At 42.5% G+C, this 25,233-nt stretch overlaps 2 protein-coding genes and 2 non-coding genes across 4 annotated transcripts; 2 read left to right on the forward strand and 2 right to left on the reverse strand.

Annotated features, from left to right (window-relative positions):
- Positions 1-112: 112 nt before the first annotated feature.
- LOC132260351 (ribosome biogenesis protein BMS1 homolog) lies at positions 113-4,624 on the forward strand. The gene is made up of 3 exons (XM_059758407.1): positions 113-226; positions 281-3,025; positions 3,728-4,624. Exons 1-3 carry the CDS (start codon positions 172-174, stop codon positions 4,255-4,257), a joined length of 3,330 nt encoding a protein of 1,109 aa, XP_059614390.1. The 5' UTR covers positions 113-171; the 3' UTR covers positions 4,258-4,624.
- LOC132261355 (5S ribosomal RNA) lies at positions 3,265-3,383 on the reverse strand. The gene has a single exon (XR_009468423.1). It is a non-coding gene; the product is annotated as a 5S ribosomal RNA (ribosomal RNA).
- LOC132261357 (5S ribosomal RNA) lies at positions 3,565-3,683 on the forward strand. The gene has a single exon (XR_009468424.1). It is a non-coding gene; the product is annotated as a 5S ribosomal RNA (ribosomal RNA).
- On the reverse strand, positions 4,269-23,853 carry LOC132260354 (insulin gene enhancer protein isl-1). Its single transcript, XM_059758410.1, has 8 exons — positions 23,207-23,853; positions 9,447-9,636; positions 8,731-8,861; positions 8,493-8,666; positions 5,888-6,011; positions 5,278-5,440; positions 4,860-5,075; positions 4,269-4,802 (listed from the first exon to the last, which is right to left on the reverse strand). The coding sequence occupies exons 1-8, from the start codon at positions 23,340-23,342 to the stop codon at positions 4,659-4,661; spliced, it is 1,278 nt and encodes a 425-aa protein (XP_059614393.1). The 5' UTR covers positions 23,343-23,853; the 3' UTR covers positions 4,269-4,658.
- Positions 23,854-25,233: the final 1,380 nt, after the last annotated feature.

Below are 25,233 nucleotides of genomic sequence, written 5' to 3' on the forward strand. Positions count from 1 at the left end.
TCCATGCCGGAGAAATCACACTGTTGTTCCTGAAATTTCCGGTACGCAGCGCCACTAGTCTTTGTTTTGATTTTGCGAGTGTAGCGTGTGATCTGTTTTCCTCTCGATTTTTCATTAGTTTTCCACGAAAATACATACCTTCCGTGCCGTTGAAGTTTAGCGGTGGTGAAAATGGAGGACAGCGGGGCGATGGAGAAGAAAAAGGAGCACAGGAAGAGGAAATCAGGTAAACAATCTTATTTTTTGTCCGGTTTAACCTCACATGGTCGTCGTTTTCCAGGTGTGAAGGCGGAAAAGAAGAAAAACAAGGGTAAATCCCAATCCGATGGGTTGACTGAGCGTCAGAAGAACCCGAAAGCCTTCGCCATCAATTCTGCCCAGCGGGCTGAGCGGAAGTTCCGCAGGAAAGAGGATTTGACTGCGAAGAAGCAGCACATTCCGCTAGTGGATCAGACTCCGGACGAGCCGCCGCCCTTTCTTATCGCCGTCGTGGGGCCACCGAAGGTGGGCAAGTCCACGCTCATCCGGAACTTGATAAAGAGCTTCACGAGGACAAATGTGACGGAGATTAAGGGCCCCATCACGATTGTCACGTCAAAGAAACGACGAATTACGCTGATTGAGTGCAACAACGACGTGAATTGCATGATTGACATCGCAAAGTGTGCGGATCTCGTGCTGTTGATGTGCGACGCGAGCTTCGGATTTGAGATGGAGGTGTTTGAGTTCCTCAACATCTGTCAAGTGCACGGAATGCCGAAGATAATGGGCGTGTTGACACATTTGGACGTTATCCGGAATGCGAAGGCACTCAAGAGGAGGAAAAAAGAGCTGAAGCACAGATTCTGGACAGAAGTTTACAATGGAGCGAAGCTATTCTACCTCTCTGGGCTGCTGCATGGAGAATATTTGAGGAATGAAATCAAGAACCTGGGCAGATTCATCTCTGTGATGAAGCTGAGGCCGCTGTCGTGGCGCGGGGCGCACAGCTACATCCTGGCAGACAGGATGGAGGACATCACGGGCACTGAGGAAATTCGGCTGAATCCCAAGTGTGATAGGCACGTGGTTTTGTATGGATATGTGCGCGGAGTGCCGCTCAACAAGGAGTTTATGGTGCACATTGCTGGCTTCGGAGACGTGCGGATAGATGAATTGAGTGCCTTGGCTGATCCGTGTCCTCTGCCCACTGGAGAGAAGAAGAGGAGTCTTTTAGAGAAGGAGAGGCTTCTCTATGCGCCGATGTCGGGCGTCGGAGGGCTGGTTTATGACAAGGATGCAGTGTACATCGATCTGCAAGGCTCGCATAGTCACCAGGAGGTGGAAGAGAACGAGGAGCAGCGTGAGATTGTAAATGCTTTCATAGAGAAGAAGGAAACGTTAGATGTGCAGATTGAGAACCAGGAATTCAAGCTGTTCTCCGATGGAGAAGCTATCAAATCGCATGAGTTCAGAGACAATGCGGAAGAGAATGACGATTCTGAGGGTTCTGAGAGCGAAGAGGACTCTGGAATGGAGGATGAGGAGGAGGAAAAAGCCGTGGGCTGGACAGGAGACGACCAGGAGAGTGAGAACGACGTGGAGAATGAGGAGTCATCAGACGATGAGGATTACGATGAGAATCCCTCTGGCCTCGCCTGGCGCGAGGGTTTGGCGCAGAAGGCGAGAGACGCTTATCTGGATCGCCAGGCGAATTCCCAGAATGTGATGAAACTGGTCTACGGCGTGTTTAGTCTGAGCCAGAAGAGGATGGAAGGCAGAGAAGAGGAGGAAGAGAGTGAAGACGATGAAGGGGATTTGTTCAGAGTCGTCAAGGAGAAGCAGACGAGCGTGCAGCGAGAGCGTCAAGTGCAGGATCGCGATGAGTGCAGCTTCTTCGAGGGACACATGTCGGGGTTGCGAGACTGGATGCTGGAGGAGAATAAGGGCATCTTGAAGAACTGTTTCGTGACTGGAAAGTGGAAGGCTTCCGAAGATGCTGAGGAGCTTCTCAAGTTGGACGACTTGAGTGACGATGGCAGTGAAGTATACGGGGATTTTGAGGATCTGGAGACTGGAGAGAAGCATGAGCAGCCACAGGAGGACGAGAAGAGTGAAGTGAGCCAGGAGAAAGATGAGGAAGCTGGGCAAAAGAGGAAGTTCAGTCGCATCGAAGAGGCGAACATGAGCAGACGCGAATTGATGGCGAAAAAGCTGAAGCTGAAGGAGAAGTTTGACGCGGAGTATGACAATCCGGAGAAGGATCACAAGATCACGGGCGATCATGGCTTCTATGACAACTGGAAGGCGGAGACGCAGCGCCAGGCGCAGCTCAACAAATCCGAGTTTTCCACGCTCGATGAGGACTTGCGAGTGCAGATTGAGGGCTTCCGCGCCGGCATGTACGTCCGGATGTCTTTTCGTGGTGTGTCTTGTGAGTTCGTCCAGCACTTTGACGCCACTTATCCCGTTCTGATCGGGAGTCTCAACATGATTGAGCAGAATGTGGGCTTCGTGACGTGCAAGGTGAAGAAGCACCGATGGTACAAGAAGTTGCTGAAGACCGAGGATCCGCTCATCCTCTCGCTCGGCTGGCGGCGCTTCCAGACGCGTCCGATCTACGCCAAGATCGAGGACAACCTGAAGCATCGCTTTCTCAAGTACACGCCCAATCACGTGACGTGCAGCATGACCTTCTATGGCCCCATCACGCCACAGAACACGGGCTTTTTGGCTGTGCAGACGGTCACGCAGGACACGGAGGAGCTGAAGAAGCTGGGCTTCCGCATCGCGGCCACGGGCTGCGTGACGGAGATCGACAAGTCCACGCAGATCATGAAGAAGCTGAAGCTGGTCGGCTATCCGTACGAGATCAAGAAAAACACCGCCTTCATCAAGGACATGTTCAATGGAGTCCTTGAGGCGGCCAAGTTCCAGGGCGCCAAGATCAGAACAGTGTCCGGCATCAGGGGAGAGATCAAGAAGCCGCTGCGCAGCCCCGAAGGCGCCGTCAGGTGCACTTTCGAGAACAAGATCCTGAAGAGCGGTAAGTAATTCGATGAATTTGATAATTTTTGGGGATTTCACGGGTTGTCAGACAATTTTGTCAGAGCTAGAAAAGTTGGAATTAATTCGGCTTCTCAGGAATCGACCTTGCTTATTTCAAAGTCAGTAAATTCTGCCAGATATGAAGGAGAATACAAAAAATATCGCGTTGAAAATGCGATAATGAGTGTGGAACATAACGGGTTGTCCAGATGTTTCTACTTGGGATGGCAAAAAGGATGCCAACGACACGCGGTGTTCCCAAGCGGTCCCCCATCCAAGTACTGACCGCGCCCGACGCTGCTTAACTTCGGTGATCGGACGAGAACCGGTGCTTTCAGCGTGGTGTGGCCGTTGACGAGGGAAGATCATCGCTTTGCCTGGTCATCGCGATATTTCGTAGCGCTTTTCTCTCCCTTTAATGACTTTCAAGCATGCTTAGTGAACAATGGATATCGTTTATGATCGAATTAGCACATTTCCCACGAGAAATGCGCAATTGAATATCGCGATGACCAGGCAAAGCGATGATCTTCCCTCGTCAACGGCCACACCACGCTGAAAGCACCGGTTCTCGTCCGATCACCGAAGTTAAGCAGCGTCGGGCGCGGTCAGTACTTGGATGGGGGACCGCTTGGGAACACCGCGTGTCGTTGGCATTCTTCCTTTTTGCCATATTTCAAACGCCGCTCTTCTTTTGCAGACATTGTCTTCTGCCGCACGTGGTTTAAGGTCGATGTGCCGCGGTTTTACGCTCCTGTCACGTCGCTAATGCTGCCGCTGGGCCAAAAGTCACAGTGGAAGGGCATGAAGACGCTGGGCGAACTGAAGAGAGAGCGCAACATTCGCGCCGTTCCCAATCCTGATCATCTCTACACGCCAGTGGAGCGCAAGGACAAGGCTTTCAGGCCTCTGGTGATTCCGAAGGCGCTGCAGCGCGCGCTTCCGTACAAGGACAAACCAAAGCTGCTGCAGAAGCCCGACGCAGTGGAGCGCGTGGCGGTGATCAGGACGCCGCAGGAGCAGAAGATCGCGCAGCTGATGAAGATGATCAAGGCGAACTACAGCCAGAAGCAGAAGAAGGATAAGGAAGCAACCGCCAAGCGTGTGGCGGCGTTCAAGAAGGAGAAGCAGGCGGAGGAGATGCGGAAGCTGAAGAAGCAGAAGGACGTGCGGAAGAAGGTGTGTCGAAGCATGAGCAAAGCCAAGAAGTCGAGCGAGAGGAGCAAATAAAAGTGCGATCCTTTGTGGTGATGAAATGGTGGGATTTTATATTGAAAATCTTTAATCTCGGTATGTATACAATAATACATGTGTGTATAATTTAGAGATTAATTACAATATATAGAATTGTTTTGATACAAGTTTCTGCAGTGATGCCATTAGCATTTGTTGAATTTCACTTTTGTGGCCTGAAAATCTACTCTCTTCACAAAATATTCTTCTATATGTACAAGAGGGAGGCGCGCGCTGAGGGCGCGGCGCTCCCGGAGCGCCCGCCATACGGGGGCGTCTTTGAGGTTCTTGGGGAGATATTCCAGTGGATTAATTAAGTTATTGGTATTCCCTCAGTATTTACACTCTAGCTCAAGTGATGCTCTATAAGTAGCGTTAATCTCTAGTGATGCTGCCGCTTACGGACTGCCCTGGCTGTCGTCGCTCAGATACGTTGTCACGTACGAGTCCGTACTGTCCGGATGGTGGCCCCCGTCCATCGGGGGCCCATTCATCAGCGGCGGACCCTGCGCCGTCATTCCACTCATGTCGTAGCCGTGCATCTGCGGAGAGCAGCGAATGAGTGTCTGGGCCAGCGAGAGGAGGGAATTGCGACTCACCTGATTGACGAGGTGCTGGAAGGCGGGCGTGTGCTGGTTCACGGCGCCGTTGCTGTCCAGGTCGGAGTGTAAGGCAAAGTCCGTGAGAGCCTTCCAGGGCGGCTGGTACGCCGTCACTTCCAGGCCGTGAAGGTTGAGCGGCGAGTCGTGGCGCACCGGAGAGCTGGCCACCATCGGAATTCCTTGCATGGCTCCGTAGCCCATTTTACGGCCATCCTACGGAAAAATACTTCTCCAATTAGATTTTCGGTAGGATTGAGTCCTTTTCGCATATTTTTTTTTATCTCCCTCAAGGAAATGTTTGATAGAAATAATTGATTCACATTCTTCTAAATTGCTTGGTTTTCCATGGATTTATTTTTTGGAATCGATTCAGACGAAAAGTGCTTTTCAGACGTGAGACCCTCAAGTAAATTACCTTCTCCTGCTGCATCTGCAGCTTCATCTGGATGGTTTTCTTCTTGTCTTTGCAGCGCTTGTTCTGAAACCACACGCGGATGACGCGTGGCGACAGGCCGGTCATCTCCACGAGTTGCTCCTTCATGAGGGCGTCGGGGCGCGGATTGGCGTTGTAGCAGGTTCTGTTGGCGACAACAACGGCGAAAGGTAAGTCATGGTGCGTCAGAGGAAAGTGTGCCTGGCGCCAAGTCGCGAATTGGCCAGGATGGAGGCACAAAGCCACACAATTTACACCTGTTTCACTGAGTTCGTCATTGTGAAAGATTCTCTTGTGATTCGGCGTGGAAGAAGATGATAAACAAATCTTTTTGTGCATTTTTTTTCGCCTAAGCACTGCTTAAGATCATCATTTGAGGAGAAAATTAACGGATAAATGCCTCAATTTGGGTGAGGTTATTTCCATGCTGCGCTCCTTTATTCATGGTCATATTTGGGCAAAAAAGGCAAAAAATTATGGGTAATTTGGGTGATGTTTGACTGCGAGAGACGCGGTAGAAAATCTCTGACAATTACGCAGGGGAAAAAGTGTAATTTTCACCAAACAAGACGCAATGAGCGAGATAACTCACCTGAGCGTGTGGAGCTGCTTCTCGTTGAGCACCGTCCGGACTCTGGTTGGCTTCCCATCGCCCGATGGGCCGCTGGGTCTCTTCTCGCGGATGCTCTTGTGCGAGCCAGATTCACTTCCAGAGTCTGTCAACATCGTAAAACAATTTGCCATTGAAGCGGGACATAAATTAATTTGAGATAGCTACAAATTGCTTCTTTAGTATCTTATATTCAGCGCAATAATTTCATAAATCCATCCAATGGTTGTTTTTCCTTCCTGGAGTGGAATTTACAATGCGCGATACGGAGTGTGATTGATTTGAGAATTTTCCTATGGGAATATTTCGTTTGATTGGTGCGTTTTTGCTTTGGTAAAAGAGTGAAAATTGATAATTGAATTAGCAAATTTGTATGGAATAAAAAATACACACCAAAATTGAGGTGTGAAGAACAGAAAGTTACGTAAAAGGGCAAAATATTGAGTGTAGCTTAACGGCTAAAATTTGTTAATTACTCGTGGGAACTTTTGAGCTCTTCCCAATCCATATTAATTATTATTGTATTTCGGATGGCGGTGAATTGGAGACTCAAATACGAATTTCTTGGAGAAACACAAGGAAGTCAAACTGCATTAATTGATATTCAGAATTGCTATGAATCATCATTTATGGCTGAAAAGCTGACTCGATAGTATCCCAACCTATCGCGACAATAGACGATCTTGCGCAATTTTAAGCCACACCTCAAAACAGAAAAAATTATGAGCTAATTAAACTTCAATTGTCGGCTTCTTCGCAATCTCGATGGCAAACAACGCTTTTTTGTTGTGGAGAGAAGAAGAAAAGAATGGGAAATCTCGTACAACAATCAGTGACGAGAAACATGAATTGACAACACAAAAATTTATATTACGTTATCTATTATCGATTGCGGGTGAATTGGCCAAGAGGGCAGGACAAAAAAAAGAGAAACATTTTTTCTTGTCACTCAATCGAGGTGTTTGTTTTGAAGGAGAAAAAGACAAAAAATCGGCGGTGGAACATCAAAAGGCCTAACAAGAAGTGGAGGAGTCTCAATTTCGCCGTGTGCTCGCTGGAGTTCTGCTCATTGGGAAGTGCGCGATTGATCATCGCCATCCGCACGACGGCGGTAACAAGACAAATTCGATGTGTTTTCCCGTCTTATCGGCAATCGAAACCATGCGGCTCAACAAGTGCCTTATCGTGGCGAGAAAATCAAACATCCCATTGAAAAAATGGCAAAAAGGAGGAAAAGAAAAATGAATCAGTGTCATATCGCTTAGGAAAACACTTCCCGCGCACTGCAAGGTGCTTTGCCGCCAAAGGAAAGTCATTTCCAGCCCCCGCGCGCTTGTTTTCCCTCCACTGTCATTTCCACCGATATCGAGAGGCTCTCCGGAGGGGAAAAATGCGCCTAGAGCACAAAAGATTACAAGCAACAACAGTGCAAACAACTAATTTCCCCAGTTAATTGTTGATTTTAATCACAGCACAATTCGAACCCAATTGATTACTCTTGGTCTCTTGAGATTCTGGCGAGTTCGGCGTGAGAAAATGGGGCGATCATGGCTTTCCTCTAGCAAATTTGAACGTGAAATCTTCAAATGTGACCACAGATTTCTTTCGCATCTGTTTTCCGGTTTATGTTGCTATGTTAACTTATGCAGATGTGAGACATTCCTAAGAATTCTAGAACAATAAATGCTGGATGATTCTCACTTTATGAGAGATTTTTTCAAAAAATGTTATCCACTTTTGTTTCTTAATAGTTCAAGCCCGAATGAGAAATTGATTTGTGTAGAAAAATTATGATCTTTTTTGTGAATAAAGAGCAATTATCATTTGCAGATTGTGTGAAGAGGGAGAATATCAAATGCCAATCTCAGTGTGATTTCCTCTCAGACGCGCATCTTCGGCCCCGAAAGCTCGAGACGCGGAGAGAGACTTCTGTGGACTCGAGTGATTATCGGCATTAGCCAGTGTCCACCGCGGTGCGAGTGGGTGGCCTTCGTGTCGCCGCGGACGGCGATGCGTAACAATAGATTACGACCGCAGATAAAGACGCGCGCGCCTGAGGCTCGCACGCTCATGACTTGGATTTGAGTGCAGAGCGAGTGCATCTGTGTTTATAGTATTTAATTATCTAGTTAGACGGTCAGAGTCGAAAAATGGAGTCCCGTTCGCGGACACTCACAAAAGATGCGCAGGCGAAAAAATATTTGAACTGCACATTAGGTGGACGCTGGTAAAAATTGTACAAATAATAGCGAAAAAATTTAAGCTCACTGGCTTAGGCGAGACAGATTTGCTGGCGCTTTGTCAACAGTGTGAGCATTTTTCTCGCTTCCTCGCGTTGGCGCGTAAGTGAGACATTTTCATATCTTCGATAGATTTTGCGATAAAACGCAAATTGCTAATTAAGTGGAGATTTGCTGATAGATATTGGTGACATATTAAGCGGGAAAATATTCAGCAAATTGCACTGAGATAAGATTGAATCCTGTTGGGAAAGTTGAAGACTTCGGAGGAGTTGCAATTTCAATTACATCCGTATTCGCGTTTCTCGTGAAATTTATAGAAAAGTATACTGAAAATCGCCACTCACCTGACATCGAACCGAGCTCACTGGAATGATTGTTATTGCTTAAATTTGTATTATTGTTGTTATTGTTATTACTTTCTAACGATGGGGGAACAGTACTTTGGGCGCTCTTTTCTATCACGTCGTGATCCTCTTTGCAGTACAGAGAACCGCCGTCTCTTAAAGCGAACTCGTCTCCTGCAAGTGACAGAGATCTCAATGTCAGCTGGGGCGTCACAATTTGGGGTTGATTTATATTCACCTGGTATTAATTGTCGGGCACATGCTGAACAGCGAAAACACTCAATATGATAAATTTTTGTCTTTGCCCTCATTACGAAGTCATTTTTACTAAAAGAACTACCACATTTATCACATTTTGTTCCAAATAACCTGAAATGATATGCAGAAAGAGGAAACGGTCAGTGGACTTGTGATTGTCATGTTTAATTTAATAAGTCAAATTTTTACACGGTTATGCAGAGAATTTGCAGCCAATGAAGAGGAATATTGAGGAAAATATTTAAATAATCTCTTTTAAAATTCTACTACGATCGATTGGAATATTATTTTATCGTCGAGTCCAGATTAAAGTGTTCATTCCAATTCAAAGAAAAGAGTAATATTAAGTGAAATGAAACAAAGAATTGGCAATGAACAAGAAACATTTGATGTTTAGGGTGATGATGCTAAGAATTAAAGGATATTTGACAGAATAAGCAGTGTGAATTGAATTAAAACTTATACATATGGATTGACAATTTTGTACACTTTGCGGATATTGTAATAAAATTATTGTCAGTTTAGGCGTGTGATTAATTATTTTTCAAAATGGGTTTCTATGAAAATCTTCCTTAACCCTATGGCACAAGACCTTGCAATTGATTTTACAGAAAATTCAATGAGTTTTACATTGTGGAACCGACGATGTTTGGCTACAAATTCTGCGAATAGCCGCGGACTTGGCACACGTCTTACCTAACGTAATCTCTCTTGCAGTATGTTTTGCCTTCGCGGACGAAACACGTGCAATTCTCATCTAGAAATTGGCGACACTCCTGGCATTTGAGGCACGCCGCGTGCCACTCGAGGTCCGGCGCGACCCGCAGAATATGACGATCGTGGATTTGGCCGCCGCAGCCCACGCACAGGGACAGTCGTTGTTTCTCTGCGGAAGAAAGGAGGACAGTATCTCGGTGAGTTACTGGAAGTTGCTAATGCACGCCAGAGATGAATAAATAAACATGTGTCATTTCGAGAACAATTCCGCCGAGAGCCGGCGACGAGATAAAAATACTATTGGCATATTGGCAAAGTCGCCGCGTGGTTGCGATGTGTGTGAATTATTCATTAGGGCGGAGCGCCATTTCTTGTGTATGTGACGCTGATCCCGCCTAGAAGTGAACTTTTCCCACTCTGTCGTCGGAAATCTGTGTGTCTTCGACACGCCGAAAATTCACTCGACATCCATTTGACATGAAATGGATGGCGCGATAAGGAAATTGCGGCACATAATTGCTCATCTGCCGATACAGGTGAGTGGTGATTTTCCAGCTTTGTCTCCTGGGACACGACGCGCTTGCATTATTTATGAGAATAGTTTCATTTGCGCCGAGACACTGAAATACATTTTGGATTGTGACAAAATATCAAATACTCACGAACTTTTCTATTTATGAGCGAACTTTGTAGGGAGATTTAAAAGGCATTATGTGAATTTGAATTGTGAGAAAACGGACGCGAACGGAAAGTTTTACCGGCTCAAAACTGCCCCGTGTCAATTCTAATCCACTAAAGAGCAGTGATGCTAGAATTCCTAATTTATATAGTGTAAACAGTAGTTTATTTAATTTTTACGATTGTCTATTCCTGTAAATCAAGCACACAACGCAGCGCAGTTTCATAAAGTTCTCCTGGCGAGAGCACTATTATCGCATATTTATGGTCAATTAACTGGCACATAAATTGGTGTATGAGGAGGAATTATACTGTGTCAGATCAAGTTCAATAATTTACTTTTATTGGCAAAAGTGGGTAAAATGGCCGTACTTGGGCCTCCCTATTCTATTTATCGCCGCAAATGTTTTATTCAGCATGGCAAGAGATGTTGCAACATTGTTGGCCGGAGAAGTATTTTGATTGTTGCTCTCAATGGCGACTCCTTTTGCAGTCATCCAGTTGCTGAAGACCGAAAGAAGCGACAAAGCAGAATGCTTCGCCAGCGACCAATACAATAATAATAATTCAGCGCGTGAATGAGAGAATTCCTAGCCCTTCAATGGCGGAGGGAGTTTTTCCTTTTGCCGGGCCTTTTGTGCGCTCACGAGGAATTCCTCCGGCTTGCGCGCCTCTTTTGGGCATATTTAACCATGATGCTTCTCACCCTATCGCCAGCCTCTTTTGTATAGTTGCTGCTCGCGGTTTTTGCTCTATAAAATCAAAATGGTCAAAGGAATAAACTGGCGGCGAATATAGAATAAGAGGCGAAATAAATAAAATTTATCTGGTGGTAATTTTCTGTCTGAACTTGCGTGTAACCCGCTCTCAATCCATATGCAAATCTCTTGGCGCGTTTTCTCCTATACATATATATGTTACAAAAGAGGACGGGATGCGTGTGTTGGTTCTCTCTGGGTGCTGTTTTGGGCTTCAATATAAAACTTGACTGACCCTTATCGTGGCGGTGATCTGCAAAGGAAGGCTTTGCTCCTTTTTGCCATGGAGATAAAATACATTAGCCATGCAGCGCATTTAATAACTACTGTATTATTTTATTATAGGTATTACACATTGAAAAGCCCGCCATGTACATAATTGGCCTCTTCTTTCTGCCTCTCGCTCTCACATCGCGCCAACATTGGACGCTGCTATGTACAATTTGAATATGAATATTGATGAGGAAGCGCGATCTATGTGGATGGACAAAATGTGAGCTTATCGAGAGACATTGTCTCCTATTTCAGGCTCTTGTGTGCGATTTGATAGTGGGATTGAATCACTGGAAGAGGTGTTAATTCCAGCATAAAGAGATCTTTGCGAAATTTCCCAAAGACAAGTGCAATTTCCTATGCCAAAGTGCAAGGTTGTGCCTTTCTCATGTCTGTCTCATATAAAATATTCCTCGATGAAAAATTCATAATGCGAAATGTCTTTCTTCGTTTTTTTTTTCGTTCAGAACTCCTAAAGTTGTCAAGAATGCATTAAAGCTACAAAAGCTAAAAGGTACATAAAATACATAGTTTACAATCAAAGGTAAGGAGAAGTGAAAAAAGTATAGGTTTAATTAGCAGGTAAATGCAATTTTGTAATGAAATTCAATTGGCTCCGGAATATGCGTTATGAAGAAGGGCGGATACACGATATTCATAATACTTCTCTTGCTCGGCAACTGTCTTCAACGTGTTAATAAGAAAACATGAAAAAATAATTATTGCAATTAATTTTTAGTTGATTTATGTGGCGGAATTAATTTATTATAATTCATAATTTCCCCTCCAGTGATTTTCATCGCGCTCATGACAAAGGAAAGATGCAATTTTGTAGAGAATCTAATAAGACAATGCATACAACATCTCTCATTTGCAATGCAACACTCCTTCCTTGTGATTGTTGAGGTCTTTTGGATTAGTAAATAGTTGGCAAAGACAAAGAGTTTGTCAGTTGAGCGTCTCAGTTTGAAGGCTGCCTCCATAAAAATATCTTAGACAACTTGACAAACTAAATATAATAAAAGCTTCTGTAATGAATAAAGCAAATAGACTTTTAAAGTCATTTATCAATTTATGGAAAATACTTTTCGTGATTAAATTTGAGAATGAATAAATTGGCCTTCATTTACTTGCGCGGTCTCGAAAGAAACAAACCAAATTAACAATGTAGCTTAAATTTAGGATTCAGGAATTCCTAGATAATAAAGTTCGGTATGATTAGAAAGCATTCTAAACTGAGATTTCGCTATTATTTGAGAAATAACATAATAATAAATTATCCTAATTATCTCTCAATTCTCCCATATACATATTTGTGCACACATGGCAATTCTGGTATTACTAGTTCGCACAATTAACATTCCTTGACCTCTGTGCGATCACTGGAAAGCATCTGCTTTGGATTGTCGGCATCCTGAGAGTCGAAAATCCGCGGCACTTGAACCTGAAAAGCGAATTCAGCGTGAATCTGCTCAAGTGGAATGTTTTGTGCAAATATCTGGGGAAATATTGTTTGCAATTTATGATTCTTTTCTACCCAAAACGCGTGAGACATCTCCTGAGAAATCACCCACCCAAAAGAGTGAAATTTATTCACATATGAAATGAACGAAGAAAAACATTGAACAATTTTTTACTCGGGCGCGCGAGAGAGAAGGAAAAAAATATACAATCCCATAATGTTCGAGTGAATCATTGCCGTCAGAGGAGAGAAAAAAACGAGTGTATTCTTATGACTCTCCTTCTTTTGCATGTCTCTATAATCCATTCTCAACTGGTAGCCTCTTGGAGAATTCTTCGTAGTTGTTGGTTCTTCTCTTCTTGTGTCATAGATTTTGTGTACATTTATTTCAAATATTGGAATATACATATCTTCCTCTCCTCCTGCTTTCCTATATGAAGCACATACTATGCGCTGCCTTCTTTTCCGTGTGTACTTTTTATTTAGCATACCGCTAAATGGTTTTATATGGCAACGGCTAAGAACATTCGAGTTGAGGATCGCATTTGGGGATTTTATCACTCCAAAATATTTGAGCGGGGAAAATTTGCGGACTTTCTGCAGTTCTGCCTTGACATTGGCACTGACAAATCCACCTTCAGTGTCGACACTTCCGCCGAGGAGAAGCCACCGGCGGAGGAGCAGAAGAAAGTGCAAAGGGTATCGTGAAATGCGTCTCTGGCTGGATAATAAAATAACCCGTTCATTGGTGAAGATATTCAAATACAACAGCTACACAAACAATTTTTTTTCATTTCGGGATTGTTCGATGCTGTGAATTCCTCTCTTTTTGACCACAAGAGAAGCCGCAAGTTGTTTTTATGCTTTTTTAATCACTTCTTTTTATTTTAACTACACACATTTATATATATATTCCCTTTATTCTCTTTTTTGTTTTATCTCCAATATAAAGGGGGTAAAATTAATTCTCATTTCGACCATAAACCGCTTCTTTTCTGTATTCTTTCTTTTTTTTCTTCTATCACCATCGTCCTTCTCTTTGCCGCGGATCCGCGCGCTCACTTGGACGCTTCTTCTGTTCTTCGCCTCGGTTCGTTCTTAAGTGTACAATTAGAATGCGAGATGTGACAGAAATGAATTCGAGAAGGTGCAAAAGTTCAGAATGAGCCCCATAAAAATTACTCCATATTTATTTTTATTAATTGGTGGACAATATCAATGCGTGAGGCATGTTTTAAGTGGCGCATTTCCCATTCAATATGAGTATTAGCGGAATTTCGGCAATTATTTACCACGAGTCGTTTGTACTTAATGAAAACTGTTGTGTTTATGTGCGACATTTCTCGCTGCTAAAGCCACAATTATTGGCTGATTTCAGAGATCAAAGAGATTTGGGAAAGATCTTTTTATTTCTTACAAGTTTTTTTAAATAACTCAAAGGTATAGAACCACCACTAATGGCATTTTTATTTCACTTTACAGAGACTTGCAAACTTAATCCCTAAATGAAGAATGACATATTGCACTTCTTGCGTGAATCCGGCAATCTTGATGTCTTTGGGAGAGTTTTAGATATTTAAAAGACCTTTCTAAAATGCCCAAGAGCATTAAAATCGGGCCAAAATTGCGGCTTTGCCAATAGCAGAAAGATCAAACACCAAAGTCTCAGTTAATGAGTCGGGAGAAAAAACGCGCGTGTGAAGTTCTTGACCCAACGCGATCAAAAAGGTGTGCTGAGGAAGGAATGCGTGAAGGGGCTCTGGAGATACTTCTAGGAATTTTATCAAATTTTCCGAGAAATCGTCTTGGTATCACTGGCCACAGGGCGAAGAAGAACAGGAGGAAGGAAGCGAGAGAGAGAGAATTGTGATTTGTGACGGTGCGAGAGGGAATCTCCCGATGATTCCACCCCTTTTCTGCTCTTCCAGAAAAGAGAATGGTGCGTGTTTAATATTTCATTAGCGGGCATTTTAAATTGAATTATGAAATGTATTCTCATCTCATCTGCCCGTCTCATTCCAGCGCCATTCAAATATTTGTGTGGTGATCAACATTTCTTCAACTTGGCGGCAAAATCCCTTTTTTCTGTTTAACACCAACATTTGTCTCTTCTGTGGCTGATGAATAAGATTAAAAATATTATGAGAACAAAAAGAGGAAGACAGACAAGACAGTGGAAGCGGAGGGAATGTGAGGCGCCAAAACCGGTCAAATTTTTTCCTGTGCCCAAAGACAAGGTGGAGGATGTCTCGCGTCCGAGGGGGAACAATTAATAGAGATCCATCAAGTGACACCGAAAGTGCCGAAAGGTGAGAGCGGGCGATTTTGGCGGGGTGTCTCGAGGCTTCACGTTGGCTAAGATGCGAAGTTGCAGAGCATTTTGCAACAATTTATTGAACACGACATTCATTTGATCAGCCTGAGGAGGTGTTTCAATAAAATTACCGGCAACATGAGCACCGCCAGGGAGAGGCTCTGGGATCAGCCGGAGAGTGGCGGCTGGGGAGATGGAGAATTTATTGAGTAATTGCTGTCACAGCGCGAGACGCAGAATTCACATGGCGAAGCTGAAAGAGCCATTACCTTGGTGGAAAATTGGAGTATATCTCAAAAGATGGAGGCTCTCAATGTGCCTTCCTTTATCGCAAGATCGTAATTTATTGGGAGATGTACATACACTCCGGTCGGGCTGTTTAGCTTCGGGAATATCGAGAAGTTGCGGATAATTTACATTGAGAGTGTCGAACAAGGAGGAAGAAATCAAAATGCATAAACTTTGCGTATTTTTCACCTTAATGTCTTTACATGGAAAATTATTGTTTTTCAATTTGTGATCTCTGTGTCCTCGCCTTGTCATTACTGTGTCAATTCTGCCTCTATTTGCGGACGGGAAAAATATCAACGCAACATTGTACAAACTTTTGGTTTTCTGATATGTGTAAATGATGATGGCAAAAAAAACGTTGCGAAATAAAATTAACTATAATGAGCAGAAATAACTTAAATGAGCATTTCTAACACAAAAGCATCTTTAACAATGAAGATGATACAGAAACAGGGTCAAAAACTTGATAAATCATTTAAACATGATCCTATAATTTTATCACACTTTGTTTTTCCGTAAATTACCTGATAAGTTATTTAATTATTGTAAAATTGAGACAGTAATGCGAATTATTATGTCTCTTACATTTCATGACATGACATGACACAAAATCACAATCTTTGGCTCATAAGTCTTCGGCATTTCTTTACCTTTAATGTTTTGCCTTGTGGTTTTTTTCTTAATATTTCCAGAAAAGCGTCTATGAAGCTTTGATGAATGCAAGAGGGCAAACATGAAAATTTAGCAGGTTTATTTTGAAATTTCATCGATGTATAAAACTTGATCTGCTGCTGAATGAGACAGCCAAGTCATGCCACTTCGCTTATAAGGACATTTGCGATTGCTAGAAAAATGGAACATGCGATCTGCTCATGTTCCGCCGCATCTTAATCTCCTGCCGAAGACGAGCGTGAGGCAGAAAAAGGCACCAGAACGAGAGGAGCGAGGTCATGAAATACCCTAAACAAGACTCTATGATAGCATCAAAGAACGAATGTCCAGAGATGAAGGTGTCGAATGTGATGGCGCCTCTGAAAAATCTTTATCTCGGCGCGACATTTTTTCACTCTCTCTCACTTCCTCATCTCTTTTCCTCAAACGCCACCAAAGACACCAATTTGGCTATTAATTTGTCGGTCGAGGAGTTACTCTCTGACCAATTTTGTCTTCCCAATCGATGGCTCTGGTGGGAATAATTAATTTACACTAAATTGACGATTACTCGGCGGGAAAGTGGAGGCTTAATCGAGGCTGGACAAATTGGGCACATCAGGTATGGGTGAAATACTTGGGACAATCCGCTTGAGGAATTGTCACATTTGGGCCCTCTTTTTGGTCATAACGATGGAAAGCCAGGGCAAAAAGACATTCCTCATGGCATGTTTAGTGTTAAGATAAGAGAATTAAATAATTGCTTCAGTGCTGAGGGTGTTTCTCAGAGAGTGAGAGAAAGAATACCTGGACTTTATTGCAATCTCTCGTGACAAAACACTCTTTAAATTTGTGGTCAATTGCACACATGGCGGCCATAAATCTGCCGCGAGAACTGAGATTTTTCAGGAATCTGGCACATTAAGTAATTATGAATCATAAGAACCTTCACATTTTTATATCAGCGCACCTTTCGTAATCAAAATGAATAATTTTGGGCCTTTTGGGTGGTCGTAAAAGTTCCTCTAATTAGGGAATTTAAAAAATTCTACTGCGCGCCAAAGGTTTCTGACTCTTTTCAGATTTGACATCGAACTCTTTGCGCGCGATGCAAATTTTGTGGTAAATTTCAGAGGCATTTCTGCTTGGCGGATCCACTCGTAAATAACAACTTATTAAGATAGTGTGAAAAACAGATGAAAAATTACGATAATGCCTAATTTATTGCCATTTTGAGGCACCTGAACGGCCGGAAGTATTAATCATTTGCCGGTGTTTGTCATATTTCTCCGTCTGACGGGTTTCGTGATGTCTTGGCCTCTCGGTGGCGCCCTTTTGGGTCACCGTCTCTGGCAATCGGTCGAGAAATATGTCTTCTCAGAATGAAATCGAAAGGTATGAGTTTGCCAATACACCGTGTGTCGAAAGTTTTCCTCTGAATAGATGACGCGATGCGAAGAAATTTCGTCCAAATCCAAATCGCAGTTGCAAGTGTGGGAACAAAAAGGTGAAAATTGATGATTAAAAGCTGGAACATCTGCTCTTGCGCTAGCGCATCTCATATTAAATTGAGACATGACTTCCCTATTAATTGCTCCAATTTACCATTGAAGTTGATTTCCCATAAAATTCCCCTCGTGACGCGTCTCGAGCATTCTTCTTATGCCATTTGCTCTCTCGTCTTTAAGTGTCTTCTAATGCCACCAACTCCAGTACTTTTTTGCTCTCACATAGAGAGAGAAAGGAAGAAGAAATAGGAGCAAAAACATGATGGGAAAGGCATGAGGAAGATTTAAAAGGCAACTGATGTGTAAAATAATGTTAGCTAAATATATTTTAAGCTGTTCGAGCAGTGAAATAGTAAGAGTGGATCGACGGCAAAAGGATAAAGTGGCTGATAAAAAGTAAGGCTTCTATACATAGAAGCACTTTAGATCGATTTGGACGGTATTTCCGCGACCTCGAAAAGTTCTGCTCCGACACACACTGGTTGTGATTAAATTAACTTATCAATAATTAAATTATCATCGACGCCATATCGCAGTGTATCCAGACTATCGTTGGCGTGACGAATTTAAGGCGTGATTAGTCAATTTTTGCCCGCAAGCCAATGAAAGTGAGATGTTCCAGATAGGTTATTATGATTCTACATTAATTAGTTTGGCAAACAAACTCATTTAGAAGAAGAGCACAAGGTAATATTTGGGCTTTTGCGACTTCATCCCACTCCTGATATATGCATCTCATGTGTACATGATAACATTTTGTACCAGTTTCCGCCTAGAATTCTTATAATAAATCTTTCCAATTTTGCGATTTTTCTTTTCTAAACCTTGAAACACAAAGTCTTTTGTCTTTTTCTTGATTGTAAATATAACAAAATCCCTGAAATTTCACAGTCTCGAGACACTCTAATATTAATTGTTTTAAAAAGTGCTCGGATATTTGAATAAGTGGATTTTTTAATCGATAATTCGCCATAAAATACAAGAACGCGACCTCTCGAATTCCTCAACACCATATTTGACTATTTACTTAAACGGCGTTTGCCTGAAAAAGTACAATAATTTTCGAGTTTATTGCCCCAGAATATCAATAAACGCTTTTGGAGAATGGGTTTAAACTTCAGAAACGCATTCAGCATTAATGATCGATACGATATTGATATTGAAAAATTTTACGGTCTCTGTTATTAGTCGAAGGTATAGTCATAAATGCCATATCTCTTCATTATCAAAATTTTATGCCAATTCTCTGGCAGTGTGGCATTTTGCATTAATTGGGGAGATGTGGAAAAATCAATAAAGATGTAATGTCTCAATACGGGCGTCGCATTTGAATATTGATTTTCGCGAGCGCTGATGGGGCGGCTTTTCCGCCCGCGAAAGCTCGCTGTATTTCACGCGATCGCGCGAGAAACGGCGAAGATGAGAAGGAAAGGGAATCAATGTGCGGTACAAATTCTTTCTTCTTCACGTACCCTTGTCGCTCTTTCTCAATTGCCCGAAGAGAGCATCTTATAAAATGCGCCGACACGCGGTTTAATACTATTAAATTTTATTATGTCCGCGTTGTATTCAATCGAATGTCTGAAATGTGTTGTGTTATAATAATTTATTGTGACTCTCTTCCTCCGTCCTCCTTTCACACTCAGTCCCTCCCGCTCTTGCGCGACCGATTCTGTGTCCGTGGTGGAAGTTTTATTTTCACAAATTAGCATCTAAACTCCCATGCCGACGTTACTCACAACATAACACCAACAAATAAAATCACATTGCTTTCGCCCCAAAGAGTGCGGTGCGAGGGAGACAGACTGCGCCAATGAAATAAATTACAAATGAAACAAAGTGAAATGACAAAAAAGGCGAAATATTTAAAAGAATACCGACACCTAAATAGTTTGTTTTTATCCCTCCTCGCCTCATCGGTCTTTTTTATCCCCCCGAACAGCTCGTCTGCCGGCCGCGAACATTAATTTCCCAAATTCACCGATTTCGGTCTCAGAGATGCTGCGCGGAGCGATTCCTAGCAATTGCCCGGCACTACAACCATTTTATGCGTAAAATTACCATGCGTTCGAGGCGCTTCGGTGGGGCCCAAGATGGTGAGAGCCGATTGAGGCCGCAGAAACGGGGGCCCAGCGAAGGGCTGAGCGATGGCGATCGAGAAGGAGGAGAATCGTAAAATGTGTGTATTTCAATGAGAGCGACGGCTATCAAGTGGTTTAGTGCTTTACCACGGCTCTAGAAGCATTGGCTCATGATGGAATTCGGAGGAATGTCAAAAATGCGCCGCTGGGAGATTTCTGAGCGCTCAACCTCGCTGTGGTGTCTCTGGAGGAGACTCCAAAAATGGGCAAAAAAGTAAAAGTGAGGGAGACGTTCGTTCCGTGTCGCTGGACTCAAGCAGGAAGTTCCCTGTCGTGAAATTTTGGATGAATTTCGCAGAGAGTCTTATTTGTTTTGACCCGTCAATTCTGAGGATTAACGCCACACGGGGACGACAATCGGTACCACTCTGTGTCTTGATGGCTTTTGGTGGACAGGCCGAAGAACTAATAGAGCCGATGAGCAATAGAAGAAGCTTAAAGACTCTGCCTTGTTGACAGTGAAACTCAACACTAAACAGAGGTGAAGAAAGAATACTTTTTGATGATTTATTTTAAAGGAATATTTCTTATATTTTCTCTTATAATAAATAATAAACTTTAGTGGATTTGTTTTGCAAAAAAAAAAACAAAACAGTTTTTATTGAATGCAATTAATTTTTAGTAAACAATTTTTTAATTTTCACACACAATAAGGTTAAACTTATACATTTTACTAATGTTTACAAAAATACTTTTTAACTTCTAATAATTTTACGCGCTAAATAGGATTTTCCTTCAATTTTTCACTACATTTGAATAATTTAAATGAAAATAAGCATAAAAATAGATTTTGAAAAGTGTGTTTTTCAACTATTACAGATATTGCTGTTATTAAAAAATTATACACACTCACAATTAGATGAATTGACAACCCCCTGAGATTTGGAGGTAATTTGAGCCCGGCCGAAAGAGCAGCGAATGATCAGTGCGATGATACGCTAATTTGCAGTTTCATATCCATAAAATACTAATATACGAAAATCTTGCAATTCAGAGAGAATCCACCGTTGTTTATTAGTGTTCTTAGCTAGAACATACATTTGAGAGGATTGTTAGAATGGCCCAAGTGCATCTATTGGCTGAAAATGGCATTGGAAATACAGAGAACGCTTCTATGATGCCGCTGCCGAGGAGCAGTTAAGACAAGGCATGGAAGACGGTGCGCGAAAAAGATCAAGAAAAAAATGCTACACAGTGTTGGTGTAAAAAAGGTAAAAACGCGATTCATTATAAATTATTCATTTTGCATTCGGCGCACTTTGAGATCAGATCCGGCGACTGGGAATCTGTGTATAAATGCGGGAAGGTGGGGAGTAATTAAGGCTTCGGCGGGTCACAGAGTTGCCTAAGCGCGGGTCAAGGGAGATGAAGAGGAGCGCGCGTTCTCTGTGCAGGCAATTAACATATGAGAGGCGACCAGAAAGATGAAGAAGCTTCTGGTTTCCGCACACGGACAGTCACTTTGATCAAATGGAGGCTGCGGAGAAATTCTGCCGATTTCAGATGCCAAGAATGCCAATTATTTCATTATTTTATGGCCACAAGTGGAATTTCTAAGCAAGAAATTGCAGCTAATTAGACATAATGCGGAGTGTATTTGAGGAAAAATGTTTTCTTTGCGCAGCTTTAGCGCAGAACAGGATTTTCAAAGTTAATCGCACACTTGATGATCACGATCACCAGACATATATTGGAAATGAGCAGGAAATCCAGAAAAATGGTTTGACCGTGAAAACGGTTGTCTTTCAGATTGTTCTATAGCTCTTAACATCTCGTGCTCAAAAGCCTCTCAGAAATCATATCAAATTCGAGATCGATCACAGAGTTGCCGACTCTTGAACGACAGGTATTCCATCGCGCAGCTTCCATTATTTCCAATTGAAAATAAAATAAATTAGGAACACTGAATGCCACTGTCTGAGGAAATTGACTTGGAGAGGATGAAGACTATAATATGACTTGCTGTTTTTTGTTCTAACCTCTTCGTGAAATGTTATTAACATTTATTTATGAATGCTGCAAGTTCATTCATCCATTGCGTCTTTTCCCATTCATAAAATCCAAATCGTGAAAGAATTTTTTCATCCCATCATCTCGATATTCCCATTCTGTATATTATTTCCCTTTATTTTCCCTGACATGTGTCTTAGAATGTTATGTGATATTTTATAAGTGAGTAGAGAAAAAGTGTTAATTTCCGATGCACGGCAGTTTTTCTCCCGTGAATGGTGGTTTTATTGTGAGAAATGTTCCTTGAAGCCAACTTGCGTCCGAAAAAAGTCAAATGTGAAAGAATCGTTCTTCTCAAATGAGACACGTTAATTTGCGTCAAATTGCTCGAGAAAGAAAAAAAGGAGGTAAGAAAAAAAAACTCCTCAGAGACTTTCTCAAACATGGCCGGCCAATATTGGAATACCTTTTCACGAGAGCGCAAAAAGCGCCCCAAAATTGCTCTTTTCCCATACGGAACAGATAAATCTTCACATATTTTTACCAATGCAAATTTATACAAATTAAATTTTAATATAGTTCTCCCAATTAAGCGTCTGCATGATTGGTTGGCGAGGCTTATCTTAGTTTCTTCTGTCCGGCCTTATCGCTTCTTGCCTTCGATTAACATTTTCGTGATTTTATTCTACAATATGTAAATTCTCTGTACGAAATTTATTGCATTTGTATCTATTGGGCCACCCAGACTTCCATGCTGGCCGCGATTCGTCGAATTGTTTTCTCCAAATAATTGCTACAAATATTTCCGTGTTTTTCCCATGCGACTTTAAGCGTGTGGCATATTTTTTTTGGAGTGTTTGCATAAATAAGATACGCTGATGGGAAAAGAAGATCTCATGGCTTGAGAAATCTGAGATTCTTGCAAGTTAAATGATTTGTATCGTCTCTTCTGATGGACTTGTGATGAAACTGAAGAATAGAATGCGCTTCCGAAGTTGAATTTTTACTGAATAAATGGGTTTGTCTGAATGTTTTAAAGATGAAATTAAACCATATTTTATACGAATGACCTCTTGAGTTTTCTATAAAAATTGCCACTGCAATCTTCAAAAAATGAATCAAGAGGCACTCAATTGAAAGAACCAGATCATCCAGAAATGTGAATATTGAGAATATTTCTTATTTATCCCTGAAAATAAATTGCGTTCTTGCAAAACATAAACATAAATTGCATTTTTTTTTAGTATTTTATACATTAGAAATAAGTGAATGTTGTTTCTGACATATTTTAACCACAATTAGAGACGATAGATAAATCATGGGGATTTTCTTATACATACTGAATATTTTCTAGAAAAATAAAAATTGGACATGATGTTGTTGAATGTGTTGAATTGTTTGCCCCTTCATACGAAACTATAGTAAATATTTTGTATATTTGAAAAAATAGAAATTTATACATTAAGGATAATATGGCAATTTCTCTTTGAGTTAAGCAGAAGATTTTCTCAATTTTCTAGAGCTAGAATTTTCTTAAATTCAAAGTACAACAATTCATTACATTTGACCACACTTTGAGAGTGGAAACCAACATCTCGGAGGAATTGTTCTTCTTGCGGACACGGGCGATAATTCTGCGAGGATGCGATTAATAACTTTGCGCAAGAATGTCGCGGAGAGACAGATGTCTGTGGGAAGGGGGATTAAACTCACTGGGATTAATGTCATGCCCATGACAATCCAGATCCAAGTGATGGTTCATCACCAATGATGGTTGCACGAGTCCACCACGATGATTATGCAAGGGAAGCTGGTGAGCCAGAGGGCCACCGATCTCTGCCATTACCATATATGGTGGCTCTGGCGAGGGTTCGGCTTTAATTTGTAATCCACACTCACTCGGGGGATGCACTTCTTCACCAGCACTTGTGCCGAACAGGGTGAAATTCGGGTGTCCAGACAGCCAATGAGTTAGCTGTCCAGGAGCATAATCACTGTTTATCAAAGTGGAATTCTCTCGTCTCTTCAGCGTTGCGGCGACTGTTTAAGGATTCCGATCTCCTTGCGCGGAGTGAATATGTCAGAAAATTGCCATTGTCTTCACGCGGATTTCACTGTGAATGCAAAGCCGACGCCCAGATCTTCCTGAACACCTCAAGTAGTATCCTTATGCGAGTCCTACTGAACTGGCTGGCTATTCAGATCGGTTTAACCTGTCTCGCTACGGAGAAGCACTGCTTTCTCAACCCGTATTTGCAAATTTCGCAACCCCCGAAAAGGACGCGCACTCGCGCAAAATGAAGCGGGACACACGGCAGTATCGCAACTCGAGACAGTGTTCTCACATCGAGAGTCAGCGCGCAACTGACTGGCAGCGACGGTGTTGGGCTTGGTGTGGCCTGGAGTTGTGCGCCGCTTCCACCACACAAATCCGGAATGCCTCGCCCAGAAGTGGCGGCATTGATTGGTTGCTAGGGTGGACTGGGAGCCGGTGTTCTCGTCGAATACCCATCCTCCTGCACCCATACAAAATGGTCGATGTTTCCCTCACACATTCTCAGACTGTCGCTGGCGCCCGAGGATCCGCGCAAGGACGAGACTTCAGGTGGGAGCCCCTTCTTTCGCGCCCCTCGTTCCCTCCGCCGTTCCCCCCGCCGCGCGCGGAGCCCGGGAAGACTTCACAAAGTTTGGATGGGACACAAAAAACTTTTCATGTTTCCACCGATAGAACTACAATTGTTGATTGAAAGTAAAACAAGTTTCACGAAGATGTAGAATTGGGAAAAAAGATCTCCACAATTCAACTGATGTGTGATTTTTTCTGGGGAAAAGCAGCAGCTTGTCTAACCCAAAATGGGAACTTATAGGAAAAAGTTCTTGAGCAAATTAAACAAGAGAGGGTTGCTTTAGGAAATGTTCTCATTTTTTTCAGCGTAGAGAGGAATTTTTCAAATAGAAATAATTTAAAAATCTAAAGTTCAAAGTTCAAAGTTGAAATTCAAATAATGACAAAAATTTGCAAATACGACAATTTCTCTGATCTTGAGTGTTCAGAAGTCCGGAAATTTTCATCTTACAATTGTTATAAATGGCAAAAGTGTGCATTTTGCTTACTGGTTGCTTTAAGACTTCCCAGAGCCTTGAAAAGTTTTCCCAAAAGGGATTAACAGACGAGTGGAAAACTCTCCTGATGCACGCAATGAAAGATTTATCAGTCAATGCCTTTCGAGGGGGGCTTTCATTTTCGGTGGGTTCTGGCCGATGCCATTGACTCAGGGTGACACTTTGGAGGGTCTTTCGTGCATGCGCGCTCGAGTGGCTTTTCCTCCTGATTTTCGGGGGTCGCCATTGACAGGCATGAAATACCGCATTCACTGTGCAAATATTTCACAGCCAGAGAAAACTTTTTCAACTCTTTGCCGCACAGATATCTTGTCGCTAAATTATGTGGAAATCTTCCCCATAATTTTCCAAAGTCAGACGTTTTCTGTTGGGTGGAAATTTCGGAAAAATATTTGGCACTTTTCACTTATGGAATGTTCAGCTTTAAGTTGACGGGAAAAAGCTCATGCAGCATTAATGGTAATTTTATTCATCCCTTCGATGGTGGATTGAACTTTTCACCACTGAAGTGGTCCCATATTGTGGAAAATTTTATGCCTTCCTCTTCGATTTTGGGCGGCGAAAGAGGATTCTTGGGGACTCGGGGGGAAAAAGGGACTGAATGGCAATGCGAGAAA

Source organism: Phlebotomus argentipes, unplaced genomic scaffold (assembly GCF_947086385.1).
Source record: "Phlebotomus argentipes unplaced genomic scaffold, Phlebotomus argentipes genome assembly scaffold_18, whole genome shotgun sequence".
Taxonomy (NCBI): Eukaryota; Metazoa; Arthropoda; class Insecta; order Diptera; family Psychodidae; genus Phlebotomus; species Phlebotomus argentipes.

What these genes read in the sequence shown, in the direction of transcription:
- LOC132260354 (XM_059758410.1), bottom strand. Translation starts at nt 23,342, where the DNA reads ATGGTAATGGCAGAGATCGGTGGCCCTCTGGCTCACCAGCTTCCCTTG. An exon ending in TGCAAGAGAGATTACGTTAG is followed by an intron (nt 8,862 to 9,446) that starts GTAAGACGTGTG and finishes ATATCATTTCAG; the next exon opens with GTTATTTGGAACAAAATGTG. An exon ending in AAGCAGCTCCACACGCTCAG is followed by an intron (nt 5,441 to 5,887) that starts GTGAGTTATCTC and finishes TGTCGCCAACAG; the next exon opens with AACCTGCTACAACGCCAATC.
- LOC132260351 (XM_059758407.1), top strand. Translation starts at nt 172, where the DNA reads ATGGAGGACAGCGGGGCGATGGAGAAGAAAAAGGAGCACAGGAAGAGG. An exon ending in GCACAGGAAGAGGAAATCAG is followed by an intron (nt 227 to 280) that starts GTAAACAATCTT and finishes GTCGTTTTCCAG; the next exon opens with GTGTGAAGGCGGAAAAGAAG. An exon ending in GAACAAGATCCTGAAGAGCG is followed by an intron (nt 3,026 to 3,727) that starts GTAAGTAATTCG and finishes CTTCTTTTGCAG; the next exon opens with ACATTGTCTTCTGCCGCACG.